The sequence below is a fragment of the Melanostigma gelatinosum genome (genome assembly GCF_949748355.1).
Source record: "Melanostigma gelatinosum genome assembly, chromosome: 11".
NCBI classification, from domain to species: Eukaryota; Metazoa; Chordata; class Actinopteri; order Perciformes; family Zoarcidae; genus Melanostigma; species Melanostigma gelatinosum.
The window spans coordinates 14,951,795-14,975,132 of NC_136644.1; the positions used below are offsets into that span (position 1 = coordinate 14,951,795).

Consider the following 23,338-nt stretch of genomic DNA (forward strand, 5'->3'; position numbering starts at 1 on the left):
GAAAAGGTTTGTTACAAGTTACATAACCCCATGAATTAAATATGATGACCATGAGAGAACGCTGGTGTTTAGAAAGGGATTAAAGCAGGGGTCTCAAACTCATTTTCACTCCGGGCCACATCAGTATCACGGTATCGCTATACCCCTACTCCTAATATATTGGTAAATAACTGTCTCTGCATTTGATTATTCAAGTGTAAAAATATTGTACATACAGTTATATAAATGTAAAAATATATTCAAGCACATTTCTGTTATTATAACTGAAATCCTTTTAATTTAGGGTTAATAAACCCACATTACTCTATCAAAGATCAAACTATTAAAGAAAATATCAAAGACAAATATCAAACACAAGTTATTACAATAACTTTGTTCAAAGTTTAAAATCCTTTCAAGGGTGCGTTTGCACAATCCCACATGAAGTATTTCATGCGTTTTGAAGCCACGTTTAAAGTAGTCTTCAATGTACAATACATTTCCATGTCAAATGTACAGTAACCAGCCAAAGAGCTGCTTCTATGTTTAAGTATCTCATCATTATGACTTTCTATCTGAGAATTATGACTTTCTATCATAGTTATGACTTTCTATCTCATAACTTCGACTATGGGGATATTTTTATTCACAAGTCGAACTTTTAAAAAATTCGCGGGCCACATAAAATGATGTGGCGGGCCGGGAGTTTGAGACCCCTGGATTAAAGGCTTCTTGCTGCCCTCTCCAGGACCTCGAACTGGGAATTTAAAGAGCTGTATGTGCACGGGGAAGATGCGAGGAAGCAAACGTGAGCTGAGGAGAATGACAGTGGGAAAGGGAAAGCCATGACCAAGGGTCATGGTGCTGGAATGCATTTGTTTCTGTTTCTTTGGGATCATAATGAAATAATAGCAACAAATGTGTCTGGTTTTGAAGTTATTCCTTATGATGAATGTCGTAATCTTGATGAAGTCTGTGTGTCACCTCTCTACAGGCAAGCGTGGGACCTGGCCGTGGACATATGCCTCTCTCAGCTGCCTACCATCATTGAGGAGGGCACTGCCTTCAGAGTAAGTGTGTGTGTGTGAGAGAAAATCCACCCTGCAGACCGTTTCAGCTTTTCTTGAAAGGTGGAAAGTTGTTCCCTTTGTAATGGATTAGTGTTTACTGGTTATCTAGCATTGATGGTTGGCTCTTATCTTGGACCTGTCCACCGCTCGACGCCTGAAAACATCGACAGTTCTTGTTTGCACTGCAAGTTCTCCACCACCAGCATCTACAGCATCTCTACTAATCTCTCAAACACACACAGTCACACACACGCACACACAGTCATTCCCAGTGGACAACATTGTGAAACGTCAGGTCTAATAATTCAAGTGTAAGTGCCAAATAAAAAATAGTTGCTAAAACCACTGGCCCCTGCACTTTCAGCCAGTTTATTGTTATATGTACTGACACGGCAGGGGACTGTGATGGAGATGCTGAGTGTAATGGAAACACGCCGCGGGAGGCTGATTGAACTGATGATGACTTAATATATCTGGGTCAACAGAAGACATTTTTTCTGCGTGAGCTTGTGCACTCAGCAGATGCTAGACGGACCAGAGAGCACCAACATGTGCTTTGTAATCAGAAAACTCTGACAACAGAGAAAGTGTGACCAGAGTGGCTTTCCTTGATGTAGCACTTTTATCTGGGCCTTTTCTCTCCTCCGCCCGGCCCTCGGAGGTGGGCATCTTCTCCATTGCTCCCCTGGGGGCAGTTTTCCATCCTCTATCCTCCTCCCCTTTTTCCTGCTCTCGGACCGAAAACACTTACCGGCACCGTAATTGAGCCTCTGTGGATCACTAAAAGAGATCTTCCCTCTCTGTCTTGCTCCATCTTTCAGGAGCCTTTAATCCTTCTCTGATGGGCTTCAACTGTTTACCTCATTTTCTTGGTCTTTGTCACAACTGATTTCAGTCAACAGTAGATTTTACGGATTCAGTTTTATGTTCTTCTTTTGACGATTGAGTATTAGCAACACTGCACCCTTACTATCCCTTAAACCTAAATGATGTTTTTGTTTCTTCTTCTGCCATATTGATATAAAAAACTCCAAGAAAAAGTCTAATTGAAAATAAGCATCAAATGCAGAAAAACATATATGCTCCTTAATATAGCCTGCAGAAACCCTGATTAACTCATGTTTTCATTTAAAGTTAATAGAGATGCTGGATTGAGTTTTAAATGAATCGGTAAAGCACAAGCTCTTTGTAATAAAGATGCCAATACAACATTATGTATCATAAAGCATCAACTAAAGATGATTTCAAGTCGGCTTAGTGAATCAATACAGAGTTCCCATCCCAAAATGCAACATAATACCAACTATCTGAGACGTTCTAAAAACAGGAGCTCAATCTCTAAACTCAATTTATCACCACACAGCACTTGTTTTATGAAACCCTGAGTATGTGAGTGTGTTGGTTTGATGATGCATAAATTAATTTAGCAATTCAGCTGCAAAGCGTTGATATTTTCCCACTCTACATCAATCAACAGTCTATACAACGCTGTTGTAATAACTAGTGCAATATTAACACTCGGCGTGATCAAAAACTCTGCGGCCAGCAACCAATCAATCAGGCAAACTGCCATGGCAGCAGAGAGAGGGGGCAGGAAGGTGATCATGATAGATCAGGATTGATGTCGTTACTGCAATGCAGTGTCACTTCTGAGCTCATTATGTCAGAGCTCTCATGAAAGGATAAGCTAGTCTCTGCAGACTGGCTCTCATTACCACTTGTGTGTGTGTGTGTGTGAGAGAGAGAGAGAGAGAGTGACTAAGCACGATAAATTCTTTAAATCATTTTCTGTGTGTTTGGTGTCCACAGCACAGTCCCTTCTTTGCGGAGCAGCTGACAGCGTTTCAGGTGTGGCTGACAATGGGCGTGGAGAACAGAAACCCTCCTGAGCAGCTCCCAATCGTACTGCAGGTACTAACACACACACACACACACACAAACCTCCGGTCTCTTTCTCCACTTTTATTATATTTTCATTTCATTAGCATGACCTGTAAATACATAAATGCAAAGCTTACAAAGAGATAAAGGGGGGAAAAAAGCAATCACAATTTTAATATTTGAATGTTTAAAATGAATTATAAACTGTGAACTTGAAAGAAAATGATTATAATCAGAACGTGACCTGGGGCGGTTTGCAGCCGAGTGTGAAGCGGTCGAGATGAGTCAGTACCTCCAAGTTGGAGGCCGTGGTTCTCTGCCGGAAAACGATGGATTGCACGCTCCATGTTGCAAGGGAGTTCAAGTATCTCGGGGTGTTGTTCACGAGTGAGGGTAGAATGGAGCGTGAGATGAACAGGCGGTTCGGTGCGGCGTCCCTAGTGCTGTGGCCGCTTTATCAGACCGTTGTGATGAAGAGGGAGCTGAGCTGGAAGGCAAAGCTCTCGATTCACCAGTCCATCTACTTTCCGCCGCTCACCTATGGTCATGAGCTTTGGGTAGTGACCAAAAGAATTAGATTGTGGATATAAGCGGCCAAAATGAGCTTCCTTCGTAGGGTGGCTGGGCTCAGCCTTAGAGATAGGATGAAGGAGCTCAGAATAGAGCCGCTGCTCCTTCGCATTGAAAGGGGCCAGCTGCGGTGGTTCAGGCATCTGATCAGGATGCCTCCTGGAGGTCTCCCTTTAGAGGTTTTCCGGCCACGTCCAACTGGTAAGAGGCCCCGGGGTAGACCCAGAACACGCTGGAGAGATTACATATCTCGTCTGGCCAGGGAACTCCTCGCTGTTCCCCAGGAGGAGCTGGAAAGCGGTGCTGGGGGAGGGATGTCTGGAACACCCTCCTAACCCTGCTGCCCATGCAACATGGCCCCAGATAAGTGGAAGCAAATGGATGGATGGATTATAATCGTCAGATATCTATGATGGTGAACTCGGGCCATTGTAGGTATAAACATATTTTGTAGAGGCGGGGTAGGGGGAAAATATTCCATGAAAAGAGATTAAAGCTCACAAATTTACATGAAAAAAACCTTGAATTCTCACTGACATTAAGATGTCATACATTTTCAAGATACAAATGTGGGAAAATAGTGGGAGGTTTTGTCATCGCTTCACTTTGCAATGTTCAACTTCATCACATGATTCCTGCAGTGGATAACCTAATCAAATGATATCTTGTAATCAGATTCAGCAATAAGGAAAAACGTGTGATGCTAGCTCAGAATCATTATATTATCCGAAGCATCTTGACTTTGAAGAGACATTGCAGTGAATTGGGCCTATCAGAAGAAAACAACTTAGTGATTTGAATTTTCTTCTTGTAAATATAACACTTTAATCTTCGAAAAAAATAGATTTTATTATTTTTGCCATTTCTCTCAACCACAAATCATATGTGAGTCCATTTTCCACATTCACAAGATGAACTTTAGGCTGTGAGCAGATCAGGTTCCCAGAAGCCTCCGGGAAACAATGAAAGGTGCTTTTACAAGATGTCTAAAGTTTACTGCATGACTGGAAAGAGAATTGCCGATCATAGACTTACATTCATTACAAACCGATAAAACATGAATAAGAAAACAGTGCAACTTTTCCCTGGAAAAGTGTATACGACTATGTCCGACGTTGTCGTTAAACATTCGTCCCGGACCTCATCTTTTGTTTCTACATTCATCTCGTCCGCTCACGCCTGTTTAAGTCCTGATGTGGTCAACAGCATCTCATTTTTTTTTTTTTTTAACTCCCGACCCGGGAGTAACAGGATCAAATATATTTAAGGCTATATTTAAGGCTTAAAGGGACTCATGCTCGTTTAAGGTTTCAAAGATAGGCATATGCTTCCTGACATCGTCACAAATTACAATAATAATACCTTTTAAATCAACTTTGAAAACTTTTAGGATGTTAGGGATATTGTAAATAGCTCCTAACTGTACAAATGATATATTAAAAATATAGGTCACATATGTTACCGAAACCTTTCTCTTTCCAAGTGAGGAAAAAAACCAATATCATTCAGGCCAGGAGGAGAGCGAGATACCGCTGGGCAGCACAGTCCTGCTTGACTAAATAATGGAGCTAACGGCTGTTAACAGAGGTTTGATTGATGTTTTCAAGCTCTGTTCAGTAAAAATGGCTATTGAGTGAAGGTAAATTATAACATTATCGTGGTGTGTTCAAATCTTATCATCTAAAATTTGGTTTTGAGGAGAAACATGAATGAAATTAAATTTTATAATTGGAGCAAATATTTGATTAAAAATACAATGATTTATTCCTAATAATTTGAATTGAGTTTTTATTCAAACAAACGCTATAGATGAGAATAACAACTGATTGGTTGGAGATGTAAAAAAGGATGTCGTCAGCGTATAGCAAAAGGTGATGTTTTTATCAGTACATGTCGATGGGAGGTATTCAAGGGTTCTGTCTGATGCTAGCAGCCAAAGGTTCAAAGATGAAACAGACATGTGAAGAGAGGATGGCCTTTGCAAAAGGGCGAGACATATTTTGTGTAGTAATAGAACTTTGGTTTCAATAGGGGCGGAATTGGGCGATATGATGAGACCCCCTCATGGTCACGGCCTGGTTTTGAAATCAGTGAGGTGTTGGCTATATAGAGGGGGGTGTCAGCCTAAAATGATTCAACATGCATAAAAGCAGAGAACCAAACACTGAAGAATTTAGCCATCCTAAAGCAATCCTTGTTGATTCTGTGATTTTCTATGGTAATTCAGCATTATAATTATGATTCACTGTGCACTATGAAAACATTTTTAGTCGTAGTCAATATTGATGGCTTTAGGAACCCTGATTACAGATCTCCATAAAACCAAAAGACACAAACTAAAGTGAATTGTAGAGAGTAAATATGAAATACAGAAAAAACACATTTGATTAAAGAAAATGAAAAGAATGCCCAGCTGTTTCATATGTCTCATATCTCTGTTTCGTATCATTATGTTTGTCAGTATTCACACTATTCTGTTGTGCTCTGTCAGTAGCCTTACCTCGCTCACATCACCAACCAGGTGATGTGAGCGTCCTTTCTTTCTTTATCCTCATCCCTCTCCTTTATTACTGCAAGTTTCCACTTTAGGTCTTCCAGTAGAAAAGTGAGCTATGTACTGCAAAATCCTTGCTGTAAACATTTGCAGGTCTATTTTCTTCATTACAACACTGCAACAAAACCTATGACAAGAACAGTGACTGCTGTTAAATTAGTTTGGGATGCTTTAATTGCCACATACTTTAGCTGTTGAGCTACAGCAGTTGCCTCCCTTTTCCTCCTCCTCTTACCATCACCAACACCCCGTGGGGTTGTACAGTTGTGGTGTTGCATTATATTGCAGCCTGGTGGTGGTGTGCCGCTGTCCGTGTTGGATGTTAATTTCCTGCTTACTCAGCGCACTTCGAGCTGCAGTCCGTCCATACAGCAGTTCTGTCGGGACCCGTTAAAAGCAGAGGAAAAGGCAGACTGATCGGGGAGCGCTGGATGGGGTGTGAAGGCGTGTGTGTGTGTGTGCAGTTGTGGATTTGAAGAGCGAGAGAGGAAGCAAAGCAGCAATAGCCTTTAAGATTACGCAACACTATGCAGCTTTACACCGTGAGGGCAGAGTAATCTCAAGGCTCCTTCATGCTCTCTGATGTAACGGATGGACACATAAACAGGTTTTATACCCTATTAAGCACACAGTTGCATAAGAATGAAGTTTAAAAAAGGAGGGTATTCTTGGAGGATTTACGATTTATTGCCAAAATATATAATCTGGCTCCATTTGAAAGATGCAATGAGCAAAACGAAATGGGCAACAGAGAGTAGTCCATCAATAATGCTCTTTAATGAAATGAGCAAAGGGAGGACAACGAAGCTCGGGGATGAGAGATACGGTGCGGCGTTGTCTTGACAACAGGCATTTCATCCAGGAAGGATTAACCGATTTTGCAAAGGGATTACAACGTGTCATTAATTATGATGTTACGGTAACAGCGGCACACTCACACGGCATTAGGCCTCCGTGACGTGATTGAGGCATGAATCGTATAACAACATGACGGTGTGTGTCGTGTGCTCATACACACACCAAAGGAGATTGCAGTCAAGGTGTTACGCGGATAAGGAATTGAGACAAATATTCACACACATGCATTCATACGCGTTTTTAATATTGCAGCATTGCTCAGGGATACTCAGCCCTATTATGATGTAATGAACATATATGTTAATGTACTAATTTAATCATGTGCAGAAAATGTGCTGATGTGTGTGTGACTGTGTGGAAAATATTCACTGACATCTGTGCCAAATCTACAGAAGACCTAAGAGGCAAGTGGGGAGAGAAAAAAAAAAGGCGATCCATATTCTAAGTCTGATTGAAATTGTTTTCTCTCCTGTTTATGACTTCAGAACAGGTGGAAACAAAGTGTTGTAGAGCACACACCTACGTCACACACACAAAGGTGCATGTTCCCACGCTCTCCTTTAGAGCAGGAGGTAACCCTGGGCCGGTCTTCCCCCGGCCTCCTCCTGTTTGTGTGGTCACGCACACCAGATTAAAGTCACGGATAATACTGATAATACATTGTGTGTGTGGACCTGTATTGCTCCATATGGTTGTTCCCACACACACTGTGGGACAGTCACATGGGTGTGGACTGGTGTCCAGCCCTCACACAGACTCTTTGCTGCACTGAGCTTAATGCTGCATAAACTACACACACACACGTACATATACATTTTTAGCATATACCATATGCCTCCTTAAAATAGTTCTCCTTGGCCAAAACTGTTACATCGTGATTCCATTTGGCATCCCTCTCACACGTAAACCAAAATGTGCATGCATGCGCTATTGTATTGAGCTAAGCATGTGTCTTCTTAAGAAGCCAAGTGAAATGTCAGCCAAGGACGCACCCAATCGCCCACACATGTATGCTTGTGCACACACTTGCAAAGTAAACAAGTGCGACCTGGTGCCAGTGTTTGACCGGTAGTGGTGTGAAAGCCACCTGTTTCACTCCACCTCCTCAACCTCTCTGCAGTTTCTCCTGCTGTCCTTCCTTCCCCCTCCTCCTCCTCTCCTTCCTCCTTTAATCTCGGGCTTCCTCTTGGTTTGGAGGCAGCACAGTGTTGGGATCTAAAGGAGCGTGTTTGGGTTATCAGCATTTAAGAAACTGAATTCTTGACATCAATAGAATTATTGATGTATGTAACAATTATTAATGATTATTAATAACAACGGGGCACCACCCTGCGAACAGGGACCAATAACCAAACGATAAAACTAAGTCTCATAATTAGTAGTCACTCATAATGTCAATAGTCTGCGTATGACTATACATTCAGTGACAGTGAAGGTTTTAAGTTCGAGCACAGGCTACTACATACAGGTTCATCAAATACATATGCACAAGTAATCACAGACGACTGCTCCTTAAAGTATAACAGAGTTTATTAAATCAAAATAATAAATGATCAAATCAATTAATATTGCAACCAACAAACGTTATCATACAATTTTATATGCCTAAACTAAAGAATGAATAAAATGGATGAGGGTGTATGTCTGTGTGTGTGTATGTGTGTGTGTGGGTCTGTGGGTGAAAAGGAAGGAGAGTCTTACAGCTACCGCTAAAGACTACAAAGATGGCGGCGTCGAGTGACGCTGGCCAAAAGGGGAGGGGCCTTAAGATACTACAGCTAAACTACCACCAGATGGCGGAGTCGAGTGACTCGGACAAAATGGCGGTGAGACTGCTATACGTAATCACGTGTGCCTGGGCAGCACGTGATGTGAGGCGATCGTTTGAACGGGGTTTCCCCAGGGGCAGAGACAAGAAAGAGAGAGCAAAGGTGGGGGTCATGAATCAAACTTCTGCGTGCGGTCCGCGTTGTAGTGAGCCTGAGTTCGATGGTTCTATCACGCATAAGTATACCGCTGTCGTCTTTGAACTGCCGGTAACATATGCCGTGATAAGCCACGCACCTCAGCTCACTCACAGAGTCGAGTTAATGAAAAGAGAAAACTCCCACACGGAGTGGAAGACAATGAATGAAAATAATCCCAAATAAACCGTCATAGCAGTTAATACACGAATACAGCGGAGCTTCTCTCGTCCGCGAGGAGTTGCGCAATATCTCGATATCACGCGACAGTAACTTAAACACACAAAACACGGGAATATCAACATATAAATGAATGACCTGAATTAAACTTACGTTAATTTAAGATAAACTATGCCCAGATGCCAAGAATCTTACTTGTCGTTGCAACGTTGAAGTGTGTTCGTGGCAACGTGGTCCGTTTTCCTCGTCGGGAAGGGGGACAGGGGGAGCTTGCGGGTCGGCGCGGCGTTTGAGCCGGCTTCGGGCCGTCGTGGCGTGGCTCGCTCTGGAGCGAAACGCAGACGTGATCTATCCTCGCTGCAGGGAGGACAGTTTAACTTCGGCTGAGACGACGTGGTCCGTACGTCTCCCGGTAATCATCGGTCAGGAGAGGATTAGACGTCTTCCTGCCGGAGTGTGCACCAAAAAGAAAAAGAAGCTTGTCAGGGTTTGAGGGGCCGTTGTTTCCTCGTGGCCAGCGTCGCGCTGGCGGGGAAAGTTGGTTCTTCTGTGGCCTGGACGGGGGGTCCGGGCGAAGAGAGCGTTTGCGTGCCTCCTGCTACCCCGGAGGGAATGTTGGAAAAAGCCATGAGGTGGGGGCTGCAGGTAGTTTTGTAGAACAGCTCCAGAACCACAGGGGTCCTGGAGTCTCTTGGCTCTCGGCCAATGAGATTGCAGCGGTGCATTCAGGTTACCATGGTTTTTTGGGGGGGGGGGGAAATTTACACCCTAGTGTGAAATTCCTTTGCTCTTATCAAACTACAAATCAGGATGAAACCTTTGCTTGAAAAAGTGCAGGCCTGATTCTCTTTGTCCACAGCACATATTGAAGCCATTTGGTCAGACCCCAACAACAGTTGACCTCTGACCTCTGCTCTCTTTCAGGTCCTCCTTAGTCAGGTTCATCGGCTGCGAGCACTAGACCTGCTCGGACGGTTTCTGGATCTTGGTCCCTGGGCCGTCAGTCTGGTACGTTCGATATAGTGTCCCTGTCTTTTTTTAATGTAATTTGTTCAAAATAACTCTCTACTTCTTCCATAACAATAACACAACAACAGACATTAAAGCTGGGGCAAACCAGAATAATGCTACTGATCTGCACTTATTAGTTACACACTTTAGTTACACATTTCAGACCAACAGTGTGTCTTGGTGGCCAAACACATTCAGCCGCAAGGCCTGGATCATGAACTGAAGTATCAATACTGCTTTATTAACATCAGTGCTGTGTGTGTGTGTGTGTGTGTGTGTGTGTGTGTGTGTGTGTGTGTGTGTGTGTGTGTGTGTGTGTGTGTGTGTGTGTGTGTGTGTGTGTGTGTGTGTGTGTGTGTGTGTGTGTGTGTGTGTGTGTGTGTGTGTGTGTGTGTGTGTGTGTGTGTGTGTGTGTGTGTGTGTGTGTGTGTGTTTCCAGGCCCTGTCTGTGGGGATCTTCCCCTACGTATTAAAGCTGCTCCAGAGCTCAGCTAGAGAGCTGCGGCCTCTGCTGGTTTTCATCTGGGCTAAAATCCTCGCCGTAGACAGTGTAAGTTATGTAAAAACACTCACAACAATTAAAATCATGCTGCCTCATCTTTTCAAAACCCGTATTGTCTTTTTTGTTTCATCAGCTTTTTTACGTCACAAGTTTACTGTTATATAAATTCTGTTGCACATAGTTGACAACACAAGAAATAAAGGAAAACAATGTATTTGGTAGAGATGCACTGATCGATCGGAAGCCGATCAAAACCGGATGGTTTACCTTGAGAAGTATTTAAATAATCCTATTCATTTGAATTGCATTTTTTCTGCAAATAACAACTTTAGATGACAATAAAAAAGTAAAACGATAACATTAAGTATTTTTGACGGTTTACACTGACTTCAGGACGGTTGATATTATCTTTCGGCACAGTTCCAGCATGGTCCTACAGCATTACTGTCAATTACATGTGTTAGAAAGAAAATCTGAATCGTTATAAATTATTTAAAATCTTCATATCATTTAAATTACTATGTTAAACTTAAAGGGATATTTCAGATTTTTGATATCTACAGTCGGCACGCCTCCAGGCTTCAGTTCCCTGTTGGAAAGGCCTGTCTGATGGCGATGTAAAGCTGTGAAAATATTGTAAATACAGCGTACACTTAATCTGTTCATGATTTTTTCCGGTGTGCGTTTTGTTGAGGGGGCTAAAATACGTTTTGCTGCCCCCTTTCACAGCAGTACATTGCTTTGCTCCTGTGCTGGTATACATGTCTGTTTCTCCAAACTGGGGGCATACAAGCCCATTTAAAACAATCCAAACTATCCCTTTAATGTTTTTTATTAAAAAGAATAATTTGCATTCCACTTCCTTTGTGTAACTGCGAGTGATATTTCATATTGCAGCACACTGAAAAACATGAATAAATCCAAGAGCATGCAGGAGTAAATCACATCATTTTTTTAAGTTCAATTATTCTGAATTATACACATCTTGATTCTTACACTTCAATTTTATTTTCACAAACAGCTTTACAGCGAATTTTCACTAAAAACACTCAACAGTGCGACATTAGTCTGCATTCATGGTTTGGAGGTGCCACTATGGGAACAAATACTCCCTATGACATGCTGTATGAGTGGAAACTGACCTTACGCAACATCTGCAATAGAGTGAACCCTCTTCTTTGTCTCCTCTCCGCTCTCGCTCCCTATCTGTCTCTGCAGTCATGTCAAGCTGACCTGGTGAAAGACAACGGACACAAGTACTTCCTGTCAGTGTTAGCTGACAGTTACATGCCAGTGAGTGTCCACCATGAATGTAATATAAAGGCATATATCTCTTCTTTTCTTTTGGTTTTGACACTTAGCTGAACTTAATGAACTGAAATGAGTTGAACAGAACATCTTCAGACAGTAGACACACTGACATAAGATATGATCTCACAGTTCTTTTCTTTGTTACAGGCTGAGCATCGAACCATGGCTGTCTTCATATTGGCTGTTATCGTCAACAGCTACAACACAGGGCAGGTACGGATGTGTGTCTCAGCATGTTTGGTTATGTGTGTATTTCTGAACCGCTGTCTGTCTGTTTGCTAGAAGCCCAAAGAGAGAATGTACCGAATTATTAATTTACTTTCCTCACCAGTACCTCAGCGGGTTCTTCCGGGGCCAGACATCACTTTGAGAAATTACTCTTATGGCCCATCGTGTTTTTCCAGGAGATATTTGTTATGTGGCAGTTTTCTCACCAACGTTGAGCCACCTCAATAATCGCCACTTCCATCCCAGCCACCTCCATGGTGACACTTTATCACTGCAAGTGTCACTGTGGCCTGTTCCTGGCCTCTTGTGTTCAATCCCAGAAGCCTTTTGTGCCGGATGCTGATCAAACGTCCACGTAGGGGTGTTGGGATGATGTAGCTTGTTATTTCATGAACTACACACACACATGCACTGACACACCGTTCCACAAAGAAATATCCCACCATTACTCCCTTTTGCCTTTTCTCTGGTGCTCTCTGCAGTTATCTTTCTATCTAGTTCTGAATGTAATGTGGCTGACATATTCTTTCTTCATTCACCTGACAGTACTGCTGTCACTTAACATTATATAAATGTGACAAATCAGAACAGCTATTTGTGCTCTCAAGCTCAGAAACAGCTATTCTTCTTCCACTACCACTGTTCCTAAATGCTCCTGCCTCTCTCAAAGGCCTGTAAATAATAGATGCTCCCAACATTACAGAGACTCTCAGCCTGCTCCACATCTCCATTATTTATCCCTCTCGCTTTCAACAACAGCACTCATTACTGCGGTAAGGTTGTTGCAAACATACACACAGACCACTGTCGTCTTAATATTCCAGCTCCTGGAGTTCAGCTGGGAGGCTCGCTCAGAGCGCAGTGAATGGCGCAGTAACAATCTGTTGCATATGAAGAAAGTGGAGGAGGCACATTGTGTCTGTGCTGATAATGATTGTGGCTTCTTGATCTGTAGTCGACAAAGACAGATTCTGAGCACACTAAAATAGGTATTTTTGTTGTGGTTCATGTTGGTCGGGGTTGTTGCGATAAAGGCTTTTATGTTCACATGTTGTCACACTGAAATTAGATTTACAAAAAATGTCCTGGTTACCATGAATGCCTTTTATTCAAGTCCCCTGCAGAATAAACCAGACCAGAAGTATGTATATATTTGTTATGCACTTCCTCTATGTTTACTGGTTGCCTTGATGCATTCAATACTTTGTAGGCAAACATTCACACAGCACGAATGTCGTACTTTGCTCTTTCATTCATTCCACTTTCAATTTTTTTGATCAGTGATGAGCTACTCTCAATTAAAGTTAGTGAACGCTTGCAGGTGTTTGGCATTGCAACACAGGAAAAAGGAGCAACTGCAAGGTTTTTACTATAAAGCATCTACATAGGAAGTGTTGCTTCTTAACAGCATCTTAACACGGATAAAGAAATCTGCTAAATGGAACAGACTGGAATTAATTAACAAATATACACAACACTTCCTCCGCATTGTTTACAGTGGTAAAGATTTACAGTTGATTGTTGCCTCCCTTTCCTGGTATGCTTTGGATGTGAACTACTTCTGCATTGAGTTTACTGAGTCGTTTAACACAGATTGAAAAAGATGGTCAGGTGGAACAGCCTGAAATAAATTAACCAATGAAAACCAACCCTTCCTGTACAATGTTTTCCAGTTACCTGACTTTTCTGTCATGCTTTTAATATGAAACTTTAACTGGTAGTATTCAATTTATTGAGAATAGTTAAACATAGATTTTGAAAAATAATTAAACACATCACCTCATTTTCCACAGTAAAAGCCTCAGTGTCTCATAATGTAAAACCTCCTTTTTTTATGTGAAACATACACAGGAAGTGTGTTTTATTGTCAGTAGAACAAAATAACGGCAAAATAGAAGTGATTGGAATTAAAAAGTAAGTCTGTTCAAAAGAGAAGCAAAGAGAATCGGAGTGATGACAGCGTACTCTGTGGTTGTACTAATGGAATTAATACCGTTAACATATACATGATGCTGACTTTACCATGTGAGCCATTTGTATTACAGTTAATTTCAACCAGGCCTTTATTTTTGTAATGCTTTGCAGACACATTGTTTTACTTTTCACAAAGTTTCTCCTCCTTTACAGTCTTTTTGTTTCATCATGAAAAGAAGAACCACAAAGGACACAGAAAAGCAGAAGAGTCCCTGTTATTGCTCTGCACAAAACGATTCAATCAAAAATAAAGTTTTAAGAGGATTTTGAATAGAGGACTTGAGACTGCCTCAAACCTTGATGGACCAATTACCTTTTGTTCACAAAAAAAAGGGCTGAAGGGGTTCAAAGGAATGAAGTCGTACTGCTGCACATCTCATCATCTTTTTGTCCATCACAGTGTGAGGTTACAGGTTGGAGATAATTAACTGACTAATGATGTACAAGTCAAGTACAAGTCTAAGCCTGGAGCCTCTGTGCTGCTCAGGATGCTTCAGACTGAAGACTGATGCACATATTGTCATTTATTAAAAATGGAATACTGGCAGGTCAGTTTTGACTACCACAGTTTTAATAAGACCAGCGTGTTTTTAATAGGTGGTGACTCATGGGAAATTATGCCTTGTTCAAATGGCCTTGCCACTGTTACTATTACTTCATACCTCACAGTCCTTAAAATCCTCTTACATGTCTTGAATGTACGTAGGCATCCCCCCATTTAAAATCTGAAAGTAAAAAGTGCACGTATGGACAACTGATCTCTCACACTCTTCATTTTGTATCACTCCTTCTCCCCTCACTCTCCCTCCACCAGGAGGCCTGTCTGCAGGGCAATCTAATAGCCAACTGCCTGGAGCAGCTGTCGGACCCCCACCCCCTGCTCCGCCAGTGGGTGGCCATTTGCCTGGGCCGCATCTGGCAGAACTTTGACCCGGCACGCTGGTGTGGAGTTCGGGACAGCGCCCACGAGAAGCTCTACACTCTGCTGTCGGATCCCATCCCTGAGGTGAGAGAGAGGTTCATACCGGAGTTCAAGTACATTTGAAAAAGTAGGAGGAGATGTTTTTGATCATTTTCACGAAAGGGCAATTCAAGAATATCTTGTATTGCAAATGATTAAGTTGCACGTGGTCATCAATGAGTACCTGTTTAGATTCTTCTTCTGAACAGATACAGTAGTTATTTTTTCCAAGTAGCTGCCCATTACCAAGTGTCTCCCAATAATGTGCTGTCAGGTCACAAACACACTTTACGGTCTCTTTAAATATAAAGTTTTAAAAGAAATGTAAACTGCACATTTGAGGCTTTAATAACAAAACCATGACTCTTCAACCAGAATTGATGGTTTGTGGGCATGTCCAAAATGTTCTAATAGAATACAAAAATGTTATTGCCTTTTTCTTTTTTTTTTGTCATGTATTCATTGTTAATTCGCATTACACAATCTTAAAAAGTTGACATTAAATGTTTGTTAAATCAAGATGCAAATCCTTTAAAATGACAAAATAGGGTCCAGGTAGAAAAACACAACACAATATTATTTTGTATTCAAAACAAGACCAAAAATACACTGAGAAAATGTCTATGCATTCTGGTATTCCCAGATACGAAGCAGGTCTAACCTGAGCATACAGTTCAGAAAAAGACACACACAAACCCCACACACACATGGAGCAGACATCTGACTGGGTCGTGTGTGGACCAGAGGGACAGCGAGACAGAGTTTGGTCTGAAGTTCACCCAGACACTTGGTGCCCTTGCTCAGACATGGCACATATTTGCATGTGTTCACACACACACATGCACCTACAAGGAACATCTGTTTCCAGAAGTAAATTCCTCCTTCCCTTGGAAAGACAGCTGCTTTGGCCGTAGGGTTGAAACTGAGGTCTGCACATACACACACACGCACACACAGCACTTTTTCAGCTGCATTTCCAGGTTGTACATTTATTTTACATTAGGTGTTTTCAGAGTATGTGTTGACTGGATTTTAAATTTGTCCTTGGGTGTTCAATTGAGACTATTCACACTGTGTCACATTGTCAACCTTAATGTCACTGAACCGAGAGAAAAGAGAAACGCTTTTATGCTGCCATTCTACCTGGAACAATGTCCAATTAGTTTAGAAATTGTCAGAGGTTTTTACTCTGGGTGAATTCAAGTTGATTTTAAGGATCCATTTATATAGGTGGGTTTTTACTAAAACTAAAATGCCATTTTGTTTATATTGTATATATTTATGTAGTGGGTGACGGTTGTCGGCTTCTTGTTTGTAATGTTTTTATTGGGGTAACTTTTCTTATCCCGCTATCTTGAGTAGTTTTCTCATGAAAAAGAGATGTTCATGAGGCACAATATTATAAACACATCAACAGTCCTGCATAAATACAACAGATATAATTTTTGTGAAGTTCATAATGTTCAGGGATGCCCTGGAGTCCAGTCAGGGGATTTTTATTTTGTTGTTAAAAGCATAAAATGCCTCCAAAAATATTTACGTCGTTCCAACTGTCTATATACACATGTGAACTGTTGCACACAAAAAACGTTTTACATTTTACAGAAGAGAAGATGCAATACAGGTTGTGGAGACGCTGCAGTATTAAAGTTATTTGTGTTGGTGTACAGAACCACAATGACCTGTATTTCATATATATATATATATATATATATATATATATATATATATATATATATATATATATATATATATATATGGATGGATGGATGGATAGATATAGCATCTTAATGTGCCAACTTCACTCAGGCAGTCTACTAACAGCCTTCAGTCAATTCTACCATCTACACCAGGGGTGTCCAAACTTTTTTCAAAGAGGGCCAAATTTGATAATGTGAAAATGCCCAAGGGCCAACAGTCCCTGCTGACATTATTTTAAACAATACAAGTAGCCTATACATACATTGTTATTTTATCATTTTATTTTCAATGACAGCAAATAGCAATGTAACCAAATGTAAGCATTCATGTCTGAACACATCTCAACAACTATTCTGCCTTTCTTTCACATCTTGAAAGTCGGATAACAAAGAACAAGCCATCTAAAAGCTAATTACATAGGAACCGATCAATATTCTCACCTCAAGACAATCTTAAATATGACTTAGTGAGGGTGATGAAAAGTTGTCTAACATTTAAATTCAACACACATGAAACAGGCTCACGAAAAAAATCAAGTTGTCTCTTCGTATCTGATGATAGCTCTTCAGTGTTACGAGCCAGGCAAACATTAGCAAACTCTGTCTTCTTCTCGGGGCAAATGTTTTCTGCTATTTTCATAACACAGTCTTTGATAACCTCACATTCCGTAAAAGGTTTGTCATGTTTAGCAATTACCACGGCCACTCCGCAGCTTACTTTGATGATGTTTTCATGTGAAAGGGGCCGCTGCTGTGTGGCCAAGTTATCTTGGAGTTACTTCACTTTTCTAGCACAGACGCTCTCTGATAGCTTGTTGTAGCATTAGCACGTTTGGTCTCGTAGTGTCTCTTTACATTATATTCCTTAAACAAGGCAACAGTCTCATGACAAATTAGGGAGACACAGTTGTTTCGGTTTTCGGTGAAAAAAATATTGCGATCTCCACCTCTCCTGGAAGCGGCGGCCCTCATTATCGACTTTCCTTTTTTTACTTGCCGTAGCCATGACAGTTCAAGGGTCAGAGCCAATTTCAAACAGCCAGACAGTTACAGAGTGGTGCTGCCACCATGAGATAAAAATAGGAATTGCATGTTGAATTTGTATGATTTATTCATTCCGTTTTGACTGTGCTGGCGGGCCATAAATAATGCATTTTAAGACAGAAGGCGCGGGCCGTATAAAATCTGACCTCGGGCCGTGATTGGCCCGCGGGCCGGACTTTGGACATGCCTGATCTACACCAAGATGTGTTGATTCAAATCTATGCTATTTTTAGAAGCCATGGTAGTGATATACAATATATATCTATATATATATATATAGATATATAGATAGATATAGATATAGATAGATATATAGATATATAGATATAGATATATAGATATAGATATAGATATATATATATATAGATAGATATTGTATATCACTACCATGGCTTCTAAAAATAGCATAGATTTGAATCAACACATCTTGGTGTAGATGGTAGAATTGACTGAAGGCTGTTAGTAGACTGCCTGAGTGAAGTTGGCACATTAAGATGCTTTCTTGTATTATAGTCTTTTGTTTTAATTTTGTTTCAAGTCACAGGGATTATTTTATGACTTTTTTTTTATTCCAGGTTTCAGGAAAAAAATGTTAATCTGACACGTTTCAGCTGATCATTTTTAATTGGAGCGAAGCATAACATATCAAAGCAACATCTGGGTGAAGCTTCATTGCATGATTAAAAAGTAGTGGTGATGATGATCATTCATATTTGTGCTTGCAATGAAAAACAAAATGTGTTCTCTTGGCTCAACAAACAATACAACCACATATTCATCATATTCATTATTGTGCTGTAATTTGGTTCAGTTCAGTCCCCTGATGGTAAACGTCTTCTGTATGATGGCAAATTTGGATGAAACAGCCAATGAAGCGGGCAGAGAAAGTGATGAGTTATAGTGAGAAAAAGCAACTCACTGGAGCACGGAGCACCGATCATCTCCGGGGCATTTCCTAGTGTTACATTGGAAGAAAATTGCACCATAATTACCTCTAAAACTTTCAACATTTTTGTTGTCTGCTGAACACACTGTCTTCAGACTGTTAAAAGGGGCAGAGCCGTTCATCGATGAAGGAAGATCGGACTGACAAAACATCCAAACCCCATCAAAAAAGCTTTAACCTTGTGTTTTAATTTAATAACCACTGCAGGTGAGGTGTGCGGCTGTCTTTGCTTTGGGGACGTTTGTGGGAAACTCTGCTGAGAGGACGGATCACTCCACCACCATCGACCACAACGTGGCCATGATGCTGGCCCAGCTCATCAACGATGGCAGCCCTGTGGTCCGCAAGGTCACTGCAGCGCAATAACACTCACATAAAACACAGAGTTGATTATTTTATTATATGCATGTCACATTAAGACAATCCAGTAGAATGCCAGAGGCAAGTAGAAACTATGGCTCCAAAATATATGGAAACAATTGATAAGTGTGAGCTTGTCCTTGTCCTATGAGTACTACACTCCACTGCATTGCAGGTAGATGATTTGTTCGCTATTCGATGCAGTGAAAAAAGTTAAATTCCCCAGCACGGTCTATATTGAGTGATGACAAGATTATTATCTAAATAAAACAAACAAACGGCCGTGTTGCCCTCAGGACATTGTTAAAGGAGTAGTAAAGAATTTGGGCAATAAGTCTATTTAAATGTTTTCTGAGTTAGATGAGAGGATCAATATCTCTCATGTCTGAATGTTCTACACTTCATGATTGTCAGAGTTCAATTTAAAATCATTATTATTACTGAATACAACTGTCTGTATGGGTATCCAACTAAGGATTACGATCTAATACAATTTGCCTTTCAGGTCTTTGGATTTATTTCAAGTGTCCATCATGACTCTCTGTTTACAAATTGATCCAAGCTCATCTTAATCTTAATTACAAATGACAAAAGTCAGACACCGTTACTTTATAAGGTTGTAACGCTATCATAGTGACAAAATCTATCCAGAGACAGTAATAGAAACACCTGGTAAAGTACTCAAAACCACCCCGTTGGTAGTTCCCACTACAGCAGTTGTCTCGAGGACCATATGTTTTCATGATGACACACACTCAGACTCACTGACGCAACTGGTAATTGATCCTTTGCTAAGAGATGTATTACTCATTTTTCACCATTGTACCTGGAAATATACTGCTTGGCTTGAAGATATTAAGACACGAAGTAAAAGAAAATCAAAACCTGTGAAACTGAATGAGCTTTGTTTTCCGTATGCATTTGACAGGAGCTGGTAGTAGCACTGAGTCACCTGGTGGTCCAATATGAAAGCAACTTCTGTACAGTTGCCCTCCAGTTTATAGAAGAGGAGAAGAACTATACAGTGCCGTCACCGGCCAACACCGCAGGTATTGCAGACACAAACACTAACAGACAAAAAAAAACTCAATGAAAAACACAGAATACTTCCGCCCTCTAAATGGTTCAATGTGTGTTGTCAGCATCACTGAGAGATTTTAAGAACCTTAGAATATATGCAGATCAGGGCATGACATAAACATGCAAATCAGAGTAGTTGGAGACAGTTTACATCAGTCACAAGGAGGATTTAAATCTGGATATGTTTTGGATAATGTGACTCAAATGGACACAGTGAACAATCTTAAATTGCACGACCCCGTATCTATAACAAGGAGATGAGTCCTGTACTTGTCATGTACACGTCTCATTTAAACTTAGGGTGCCATAATCAAAAGTATATCCTAAAATTGTTACCAGATTTTAGGAATACGGAATACAACAGGATTTGGTGCTGGGCAGAAAATTAACTTTTAAATGTTACTTTCCCATTAATAGCACAGCTTGGACATACCTCCCTTTTTCTTGTGTCTCCAGAAACATCTATTAATGCATTGCAGGCAAATCGTTTTTTAGGGGGTCAAAATGTAAATATTTTGAAAACTATGGGACAATAATAATTTAGCGTAGGAACATTTATTTTCATTTGTTTGGGATCATCCTGCCTCTGATCTGATGTACACTCTGCTGTGTTGACGTCCAGAGCCTGGTAACTTGACTCCAGTGAGAGACAGCCCGGCCATCCCACGCCTGCGATCGGTCAACTCCTACACCAACATTCGAGCTGCTACTACTGCCCGCAACCTGAACAAGAGCCTGCAGAACCTCAACCTCAATGAAGAAGGTAGGAGGGGGAGAGAGTGCTGGGAAATGGAGCAAAGAAGAAAATAAGGCAGGTGGGAGAGATATAAATAAGATGAAGTAGAAATGTTGATGAATTTCTAGGAGAATAGAATGAAGACAAAGAAGACAATTTAGTCTGCTGAATGACAGAAATGAATCCGAGGAGAGACCATCAGCACATTTCATAAGGTTTTCAGCCGTAGATCGAACAGTCCCCAGACGTACTTATTCATTCTGTCATTGCCATTCCTGAGACATAAGATAAAGGTTTTTTACAACCAGCAGAGAGATTCAGACCATTTGGCCAGTTTGTGGTGTGTTATTTATTCCAATCGAGCAATCCTTGTCACTCATGTCTTACAATTGTGTGATGTAGATAAATGCCAGAACACACATGGACCGTTTATTATAAGTGCACAATTTAGTTATATGCAGGGTCAAGATGTTTGGCTTCCAAAATGATGCTCCCTCTTCAGTGGTGAACCGTGGCCCTTTCTCAAAACAATCCCCATCTGCTTTCACCTCAGTTCAAATGTCTCTACACAATAAGTAACACTTGCAGCTGTAGAGGGCACATCTACATTCAGGAGGTACCCATCAAAAGGAATGTTATGTAGTTAAACATGTCAGTTTTACTTAAATTAAGTTTATTTTTGTCAATAAACGCCTCACACTCCAAAAACCTTTTAAAAAGGAAAATCCGCCACCTTTTTTGTGGATGTCCAATCAGTATCGATGGTCAATGTACTCAATTGACGCAATCATTTCCTCAGTACCAAGATGCATTACACAACCGCTTCTGATGCCCGAAGGGTCTCCACCTGCCATATCCTCTCACACGACTCATGCGGCCGCAGCCTTTCACCGCTGCAGTTCTTCTGCCGTTACTCTGGCTTAAATAAATACGACTGAATATCCAAGTCATTTAAAACACGGTAAAATGTATCCTTGTCCATAACATCCTCTGCACTCATATTTTGGTATGACATTTTCACTGTTGGAAATGTAACTAGTTTTCAATTCAAGCAAAAGTACAAGAAAGTTCTGTTATTGAGCGGCACTTGGAGCATTTGTGCCCCCTGTCTACCCAGAAGCGAAGACTACAAATACAAGCTAAAAAAAGCAGCCTGTAGTTCTTCCTTGCATCCAACTATGTCACCGTCGCATCAAATGACAGCGCTGGAAGCAGGAAGGACAACAAAGTTTTCAAAATCATCTTTCTGAGTCAATATAGCCCACTCTGAGGAGTTTATTGCTTCAATGGACTACATTTACCATCAACACTGATTGGACTTTGACAGTAAAAGTGACAAATTTTGCCTTCAATTGGCTAATATCTCCAGAGAATTTTCAATTACAAATTTGAGCAGTTTCATAGCAGGGTTCAAAATGCTCTGATTTGAGCATGGGTGAATCCCTGTTTTATCGTCGATCTCTCTATAATAGTCTTGAGTGCTTATGTTTAAGAAGTGTTGGGATCTAAAGGAGCGTGTTTGGGTTATCAGCATTTAAGAAACTGAATTCTTGACATCAATAGAATTATTGATGTATGTAACAATTATTAATGATTATTAATATAAACGGGGCACCACCCTGCGAACAGGGACCAATAACCAAACGATAAAACTAAGTCTCATAATTAGTAGTCACTCATAATGTCAATAATCTGCGTATGACTATACATTCAGTGACAGTGAAGGTTTTAAGTTCGAGCACAGGCTACTACATACAGTCTTATCAAATACATATGCACAAGTAATCACAGACGACTGCTCCTGAAAGTATAACAGAGTTTATTAAATCAAAATAATAAATGATCAGATCAATTAATATTGCAACCAACAAACGTTATCATACAATTTTATATGCCTAAACTAAAGAATGAATAAAATGGATGAGAGTGTATGTCTGTGTTTGTGTGGGTGTGTGTGTGTATGTGTGTGTGGGTCTGTGGGTGAAAAGGAGGGGGAGTCTTACAACTACAGCTAGAGACTACAAAGATGGCGGCGTCGAGTGACGCTGGCCAAAGGGGAGGGGCCGTAAGAACTACAGCTAGAAACTACAAAGATGGCGGAGTCGAGTGACCCGGACAAAATGGCAGAATGGGGCTGCTGTACGTAATTCACGTGTGCCGATGCAGCACGTGTGTGAGGCGCTCGTTCGAACGAGGTTCCCCAGGGGTAGAGCTAGGAGCTGTGTGTGTTACGTGAGAGGAGGAAAGAGAAAAAAGGAGCGAGAACTCGAAGTGAATCACGCTTCGGCGTGCGATGTGGTAGGGAGCCTGATTGCTGGTTCTATCATGCATAAATATACCGCTGTCGTCTTCGAACTGCCGGTAACTTATGCCGTGATAAACCACGCACCTCAGCTCACTCACCGAGTCGAGTTAATGAAAAGAGAACT

The 23,338-nt window shown here is 41.0% G+C and overlaps 1 protein-coding gene across 3 annotated transcripts in view; it reads left to right on the forward strand.

Annotated features, from left to right (window-relative positions):
• Nucleotides 1-23,338, forward strand: part of rptor (regulatory associated protein of MTOR, complex 1) — a 152,387-nt gene that overhangs the window by 84,534 nt on the left and 44,515 nt on the right. For all 3 annotated transcript variants that reach the window (XM_079277759.1, XM_079277761.1, XM_079277760.1), the window contains exons 11-20: nucleotides 974-1,049; nucleotides 2,859-2,960; nucleotides 9,981-10,064; nucleotides 10,507-10,617; nucleotides 11,788-11,862; nucleotides 12,028-12,093; nucleotides 14,897-15,088; nucleotides 18,941-19,081; nucleotides 20,022-20,142; nucleotides 20,796-20,936. In XM_079277759.1, coding sequence (XP_079133885.1) covers nucleotides 974-1,049; nucleotides 2,859-2,960; nucleotides 9,981-10,064; nucleotides 10,507-10,617; nucleotides 11,788-11,862; nucleotides 12,028-12,093; nucleotides 14,897-15,088; nucleotides 18,941-19,081; nucleotides 20,022-20,142; nucleotides 20,796-20,936 — 1,109 coding nt within the window. The remainder of the gene's footprint in view (nucleotides 1-973; nucleotides 1,050-2,858; nucleotides 2,961-9,980; nucleotides 10,065-10,506; nucleotides 10,618-11,787; nucleotides 11,863-12,027; nucleotides 12,094-14,896; nucleotides 15,089-18,940; nucleotides 19,082-20,021; nucleotides 20,143-20,795; nucleotides 20,937-23,338) is intronic.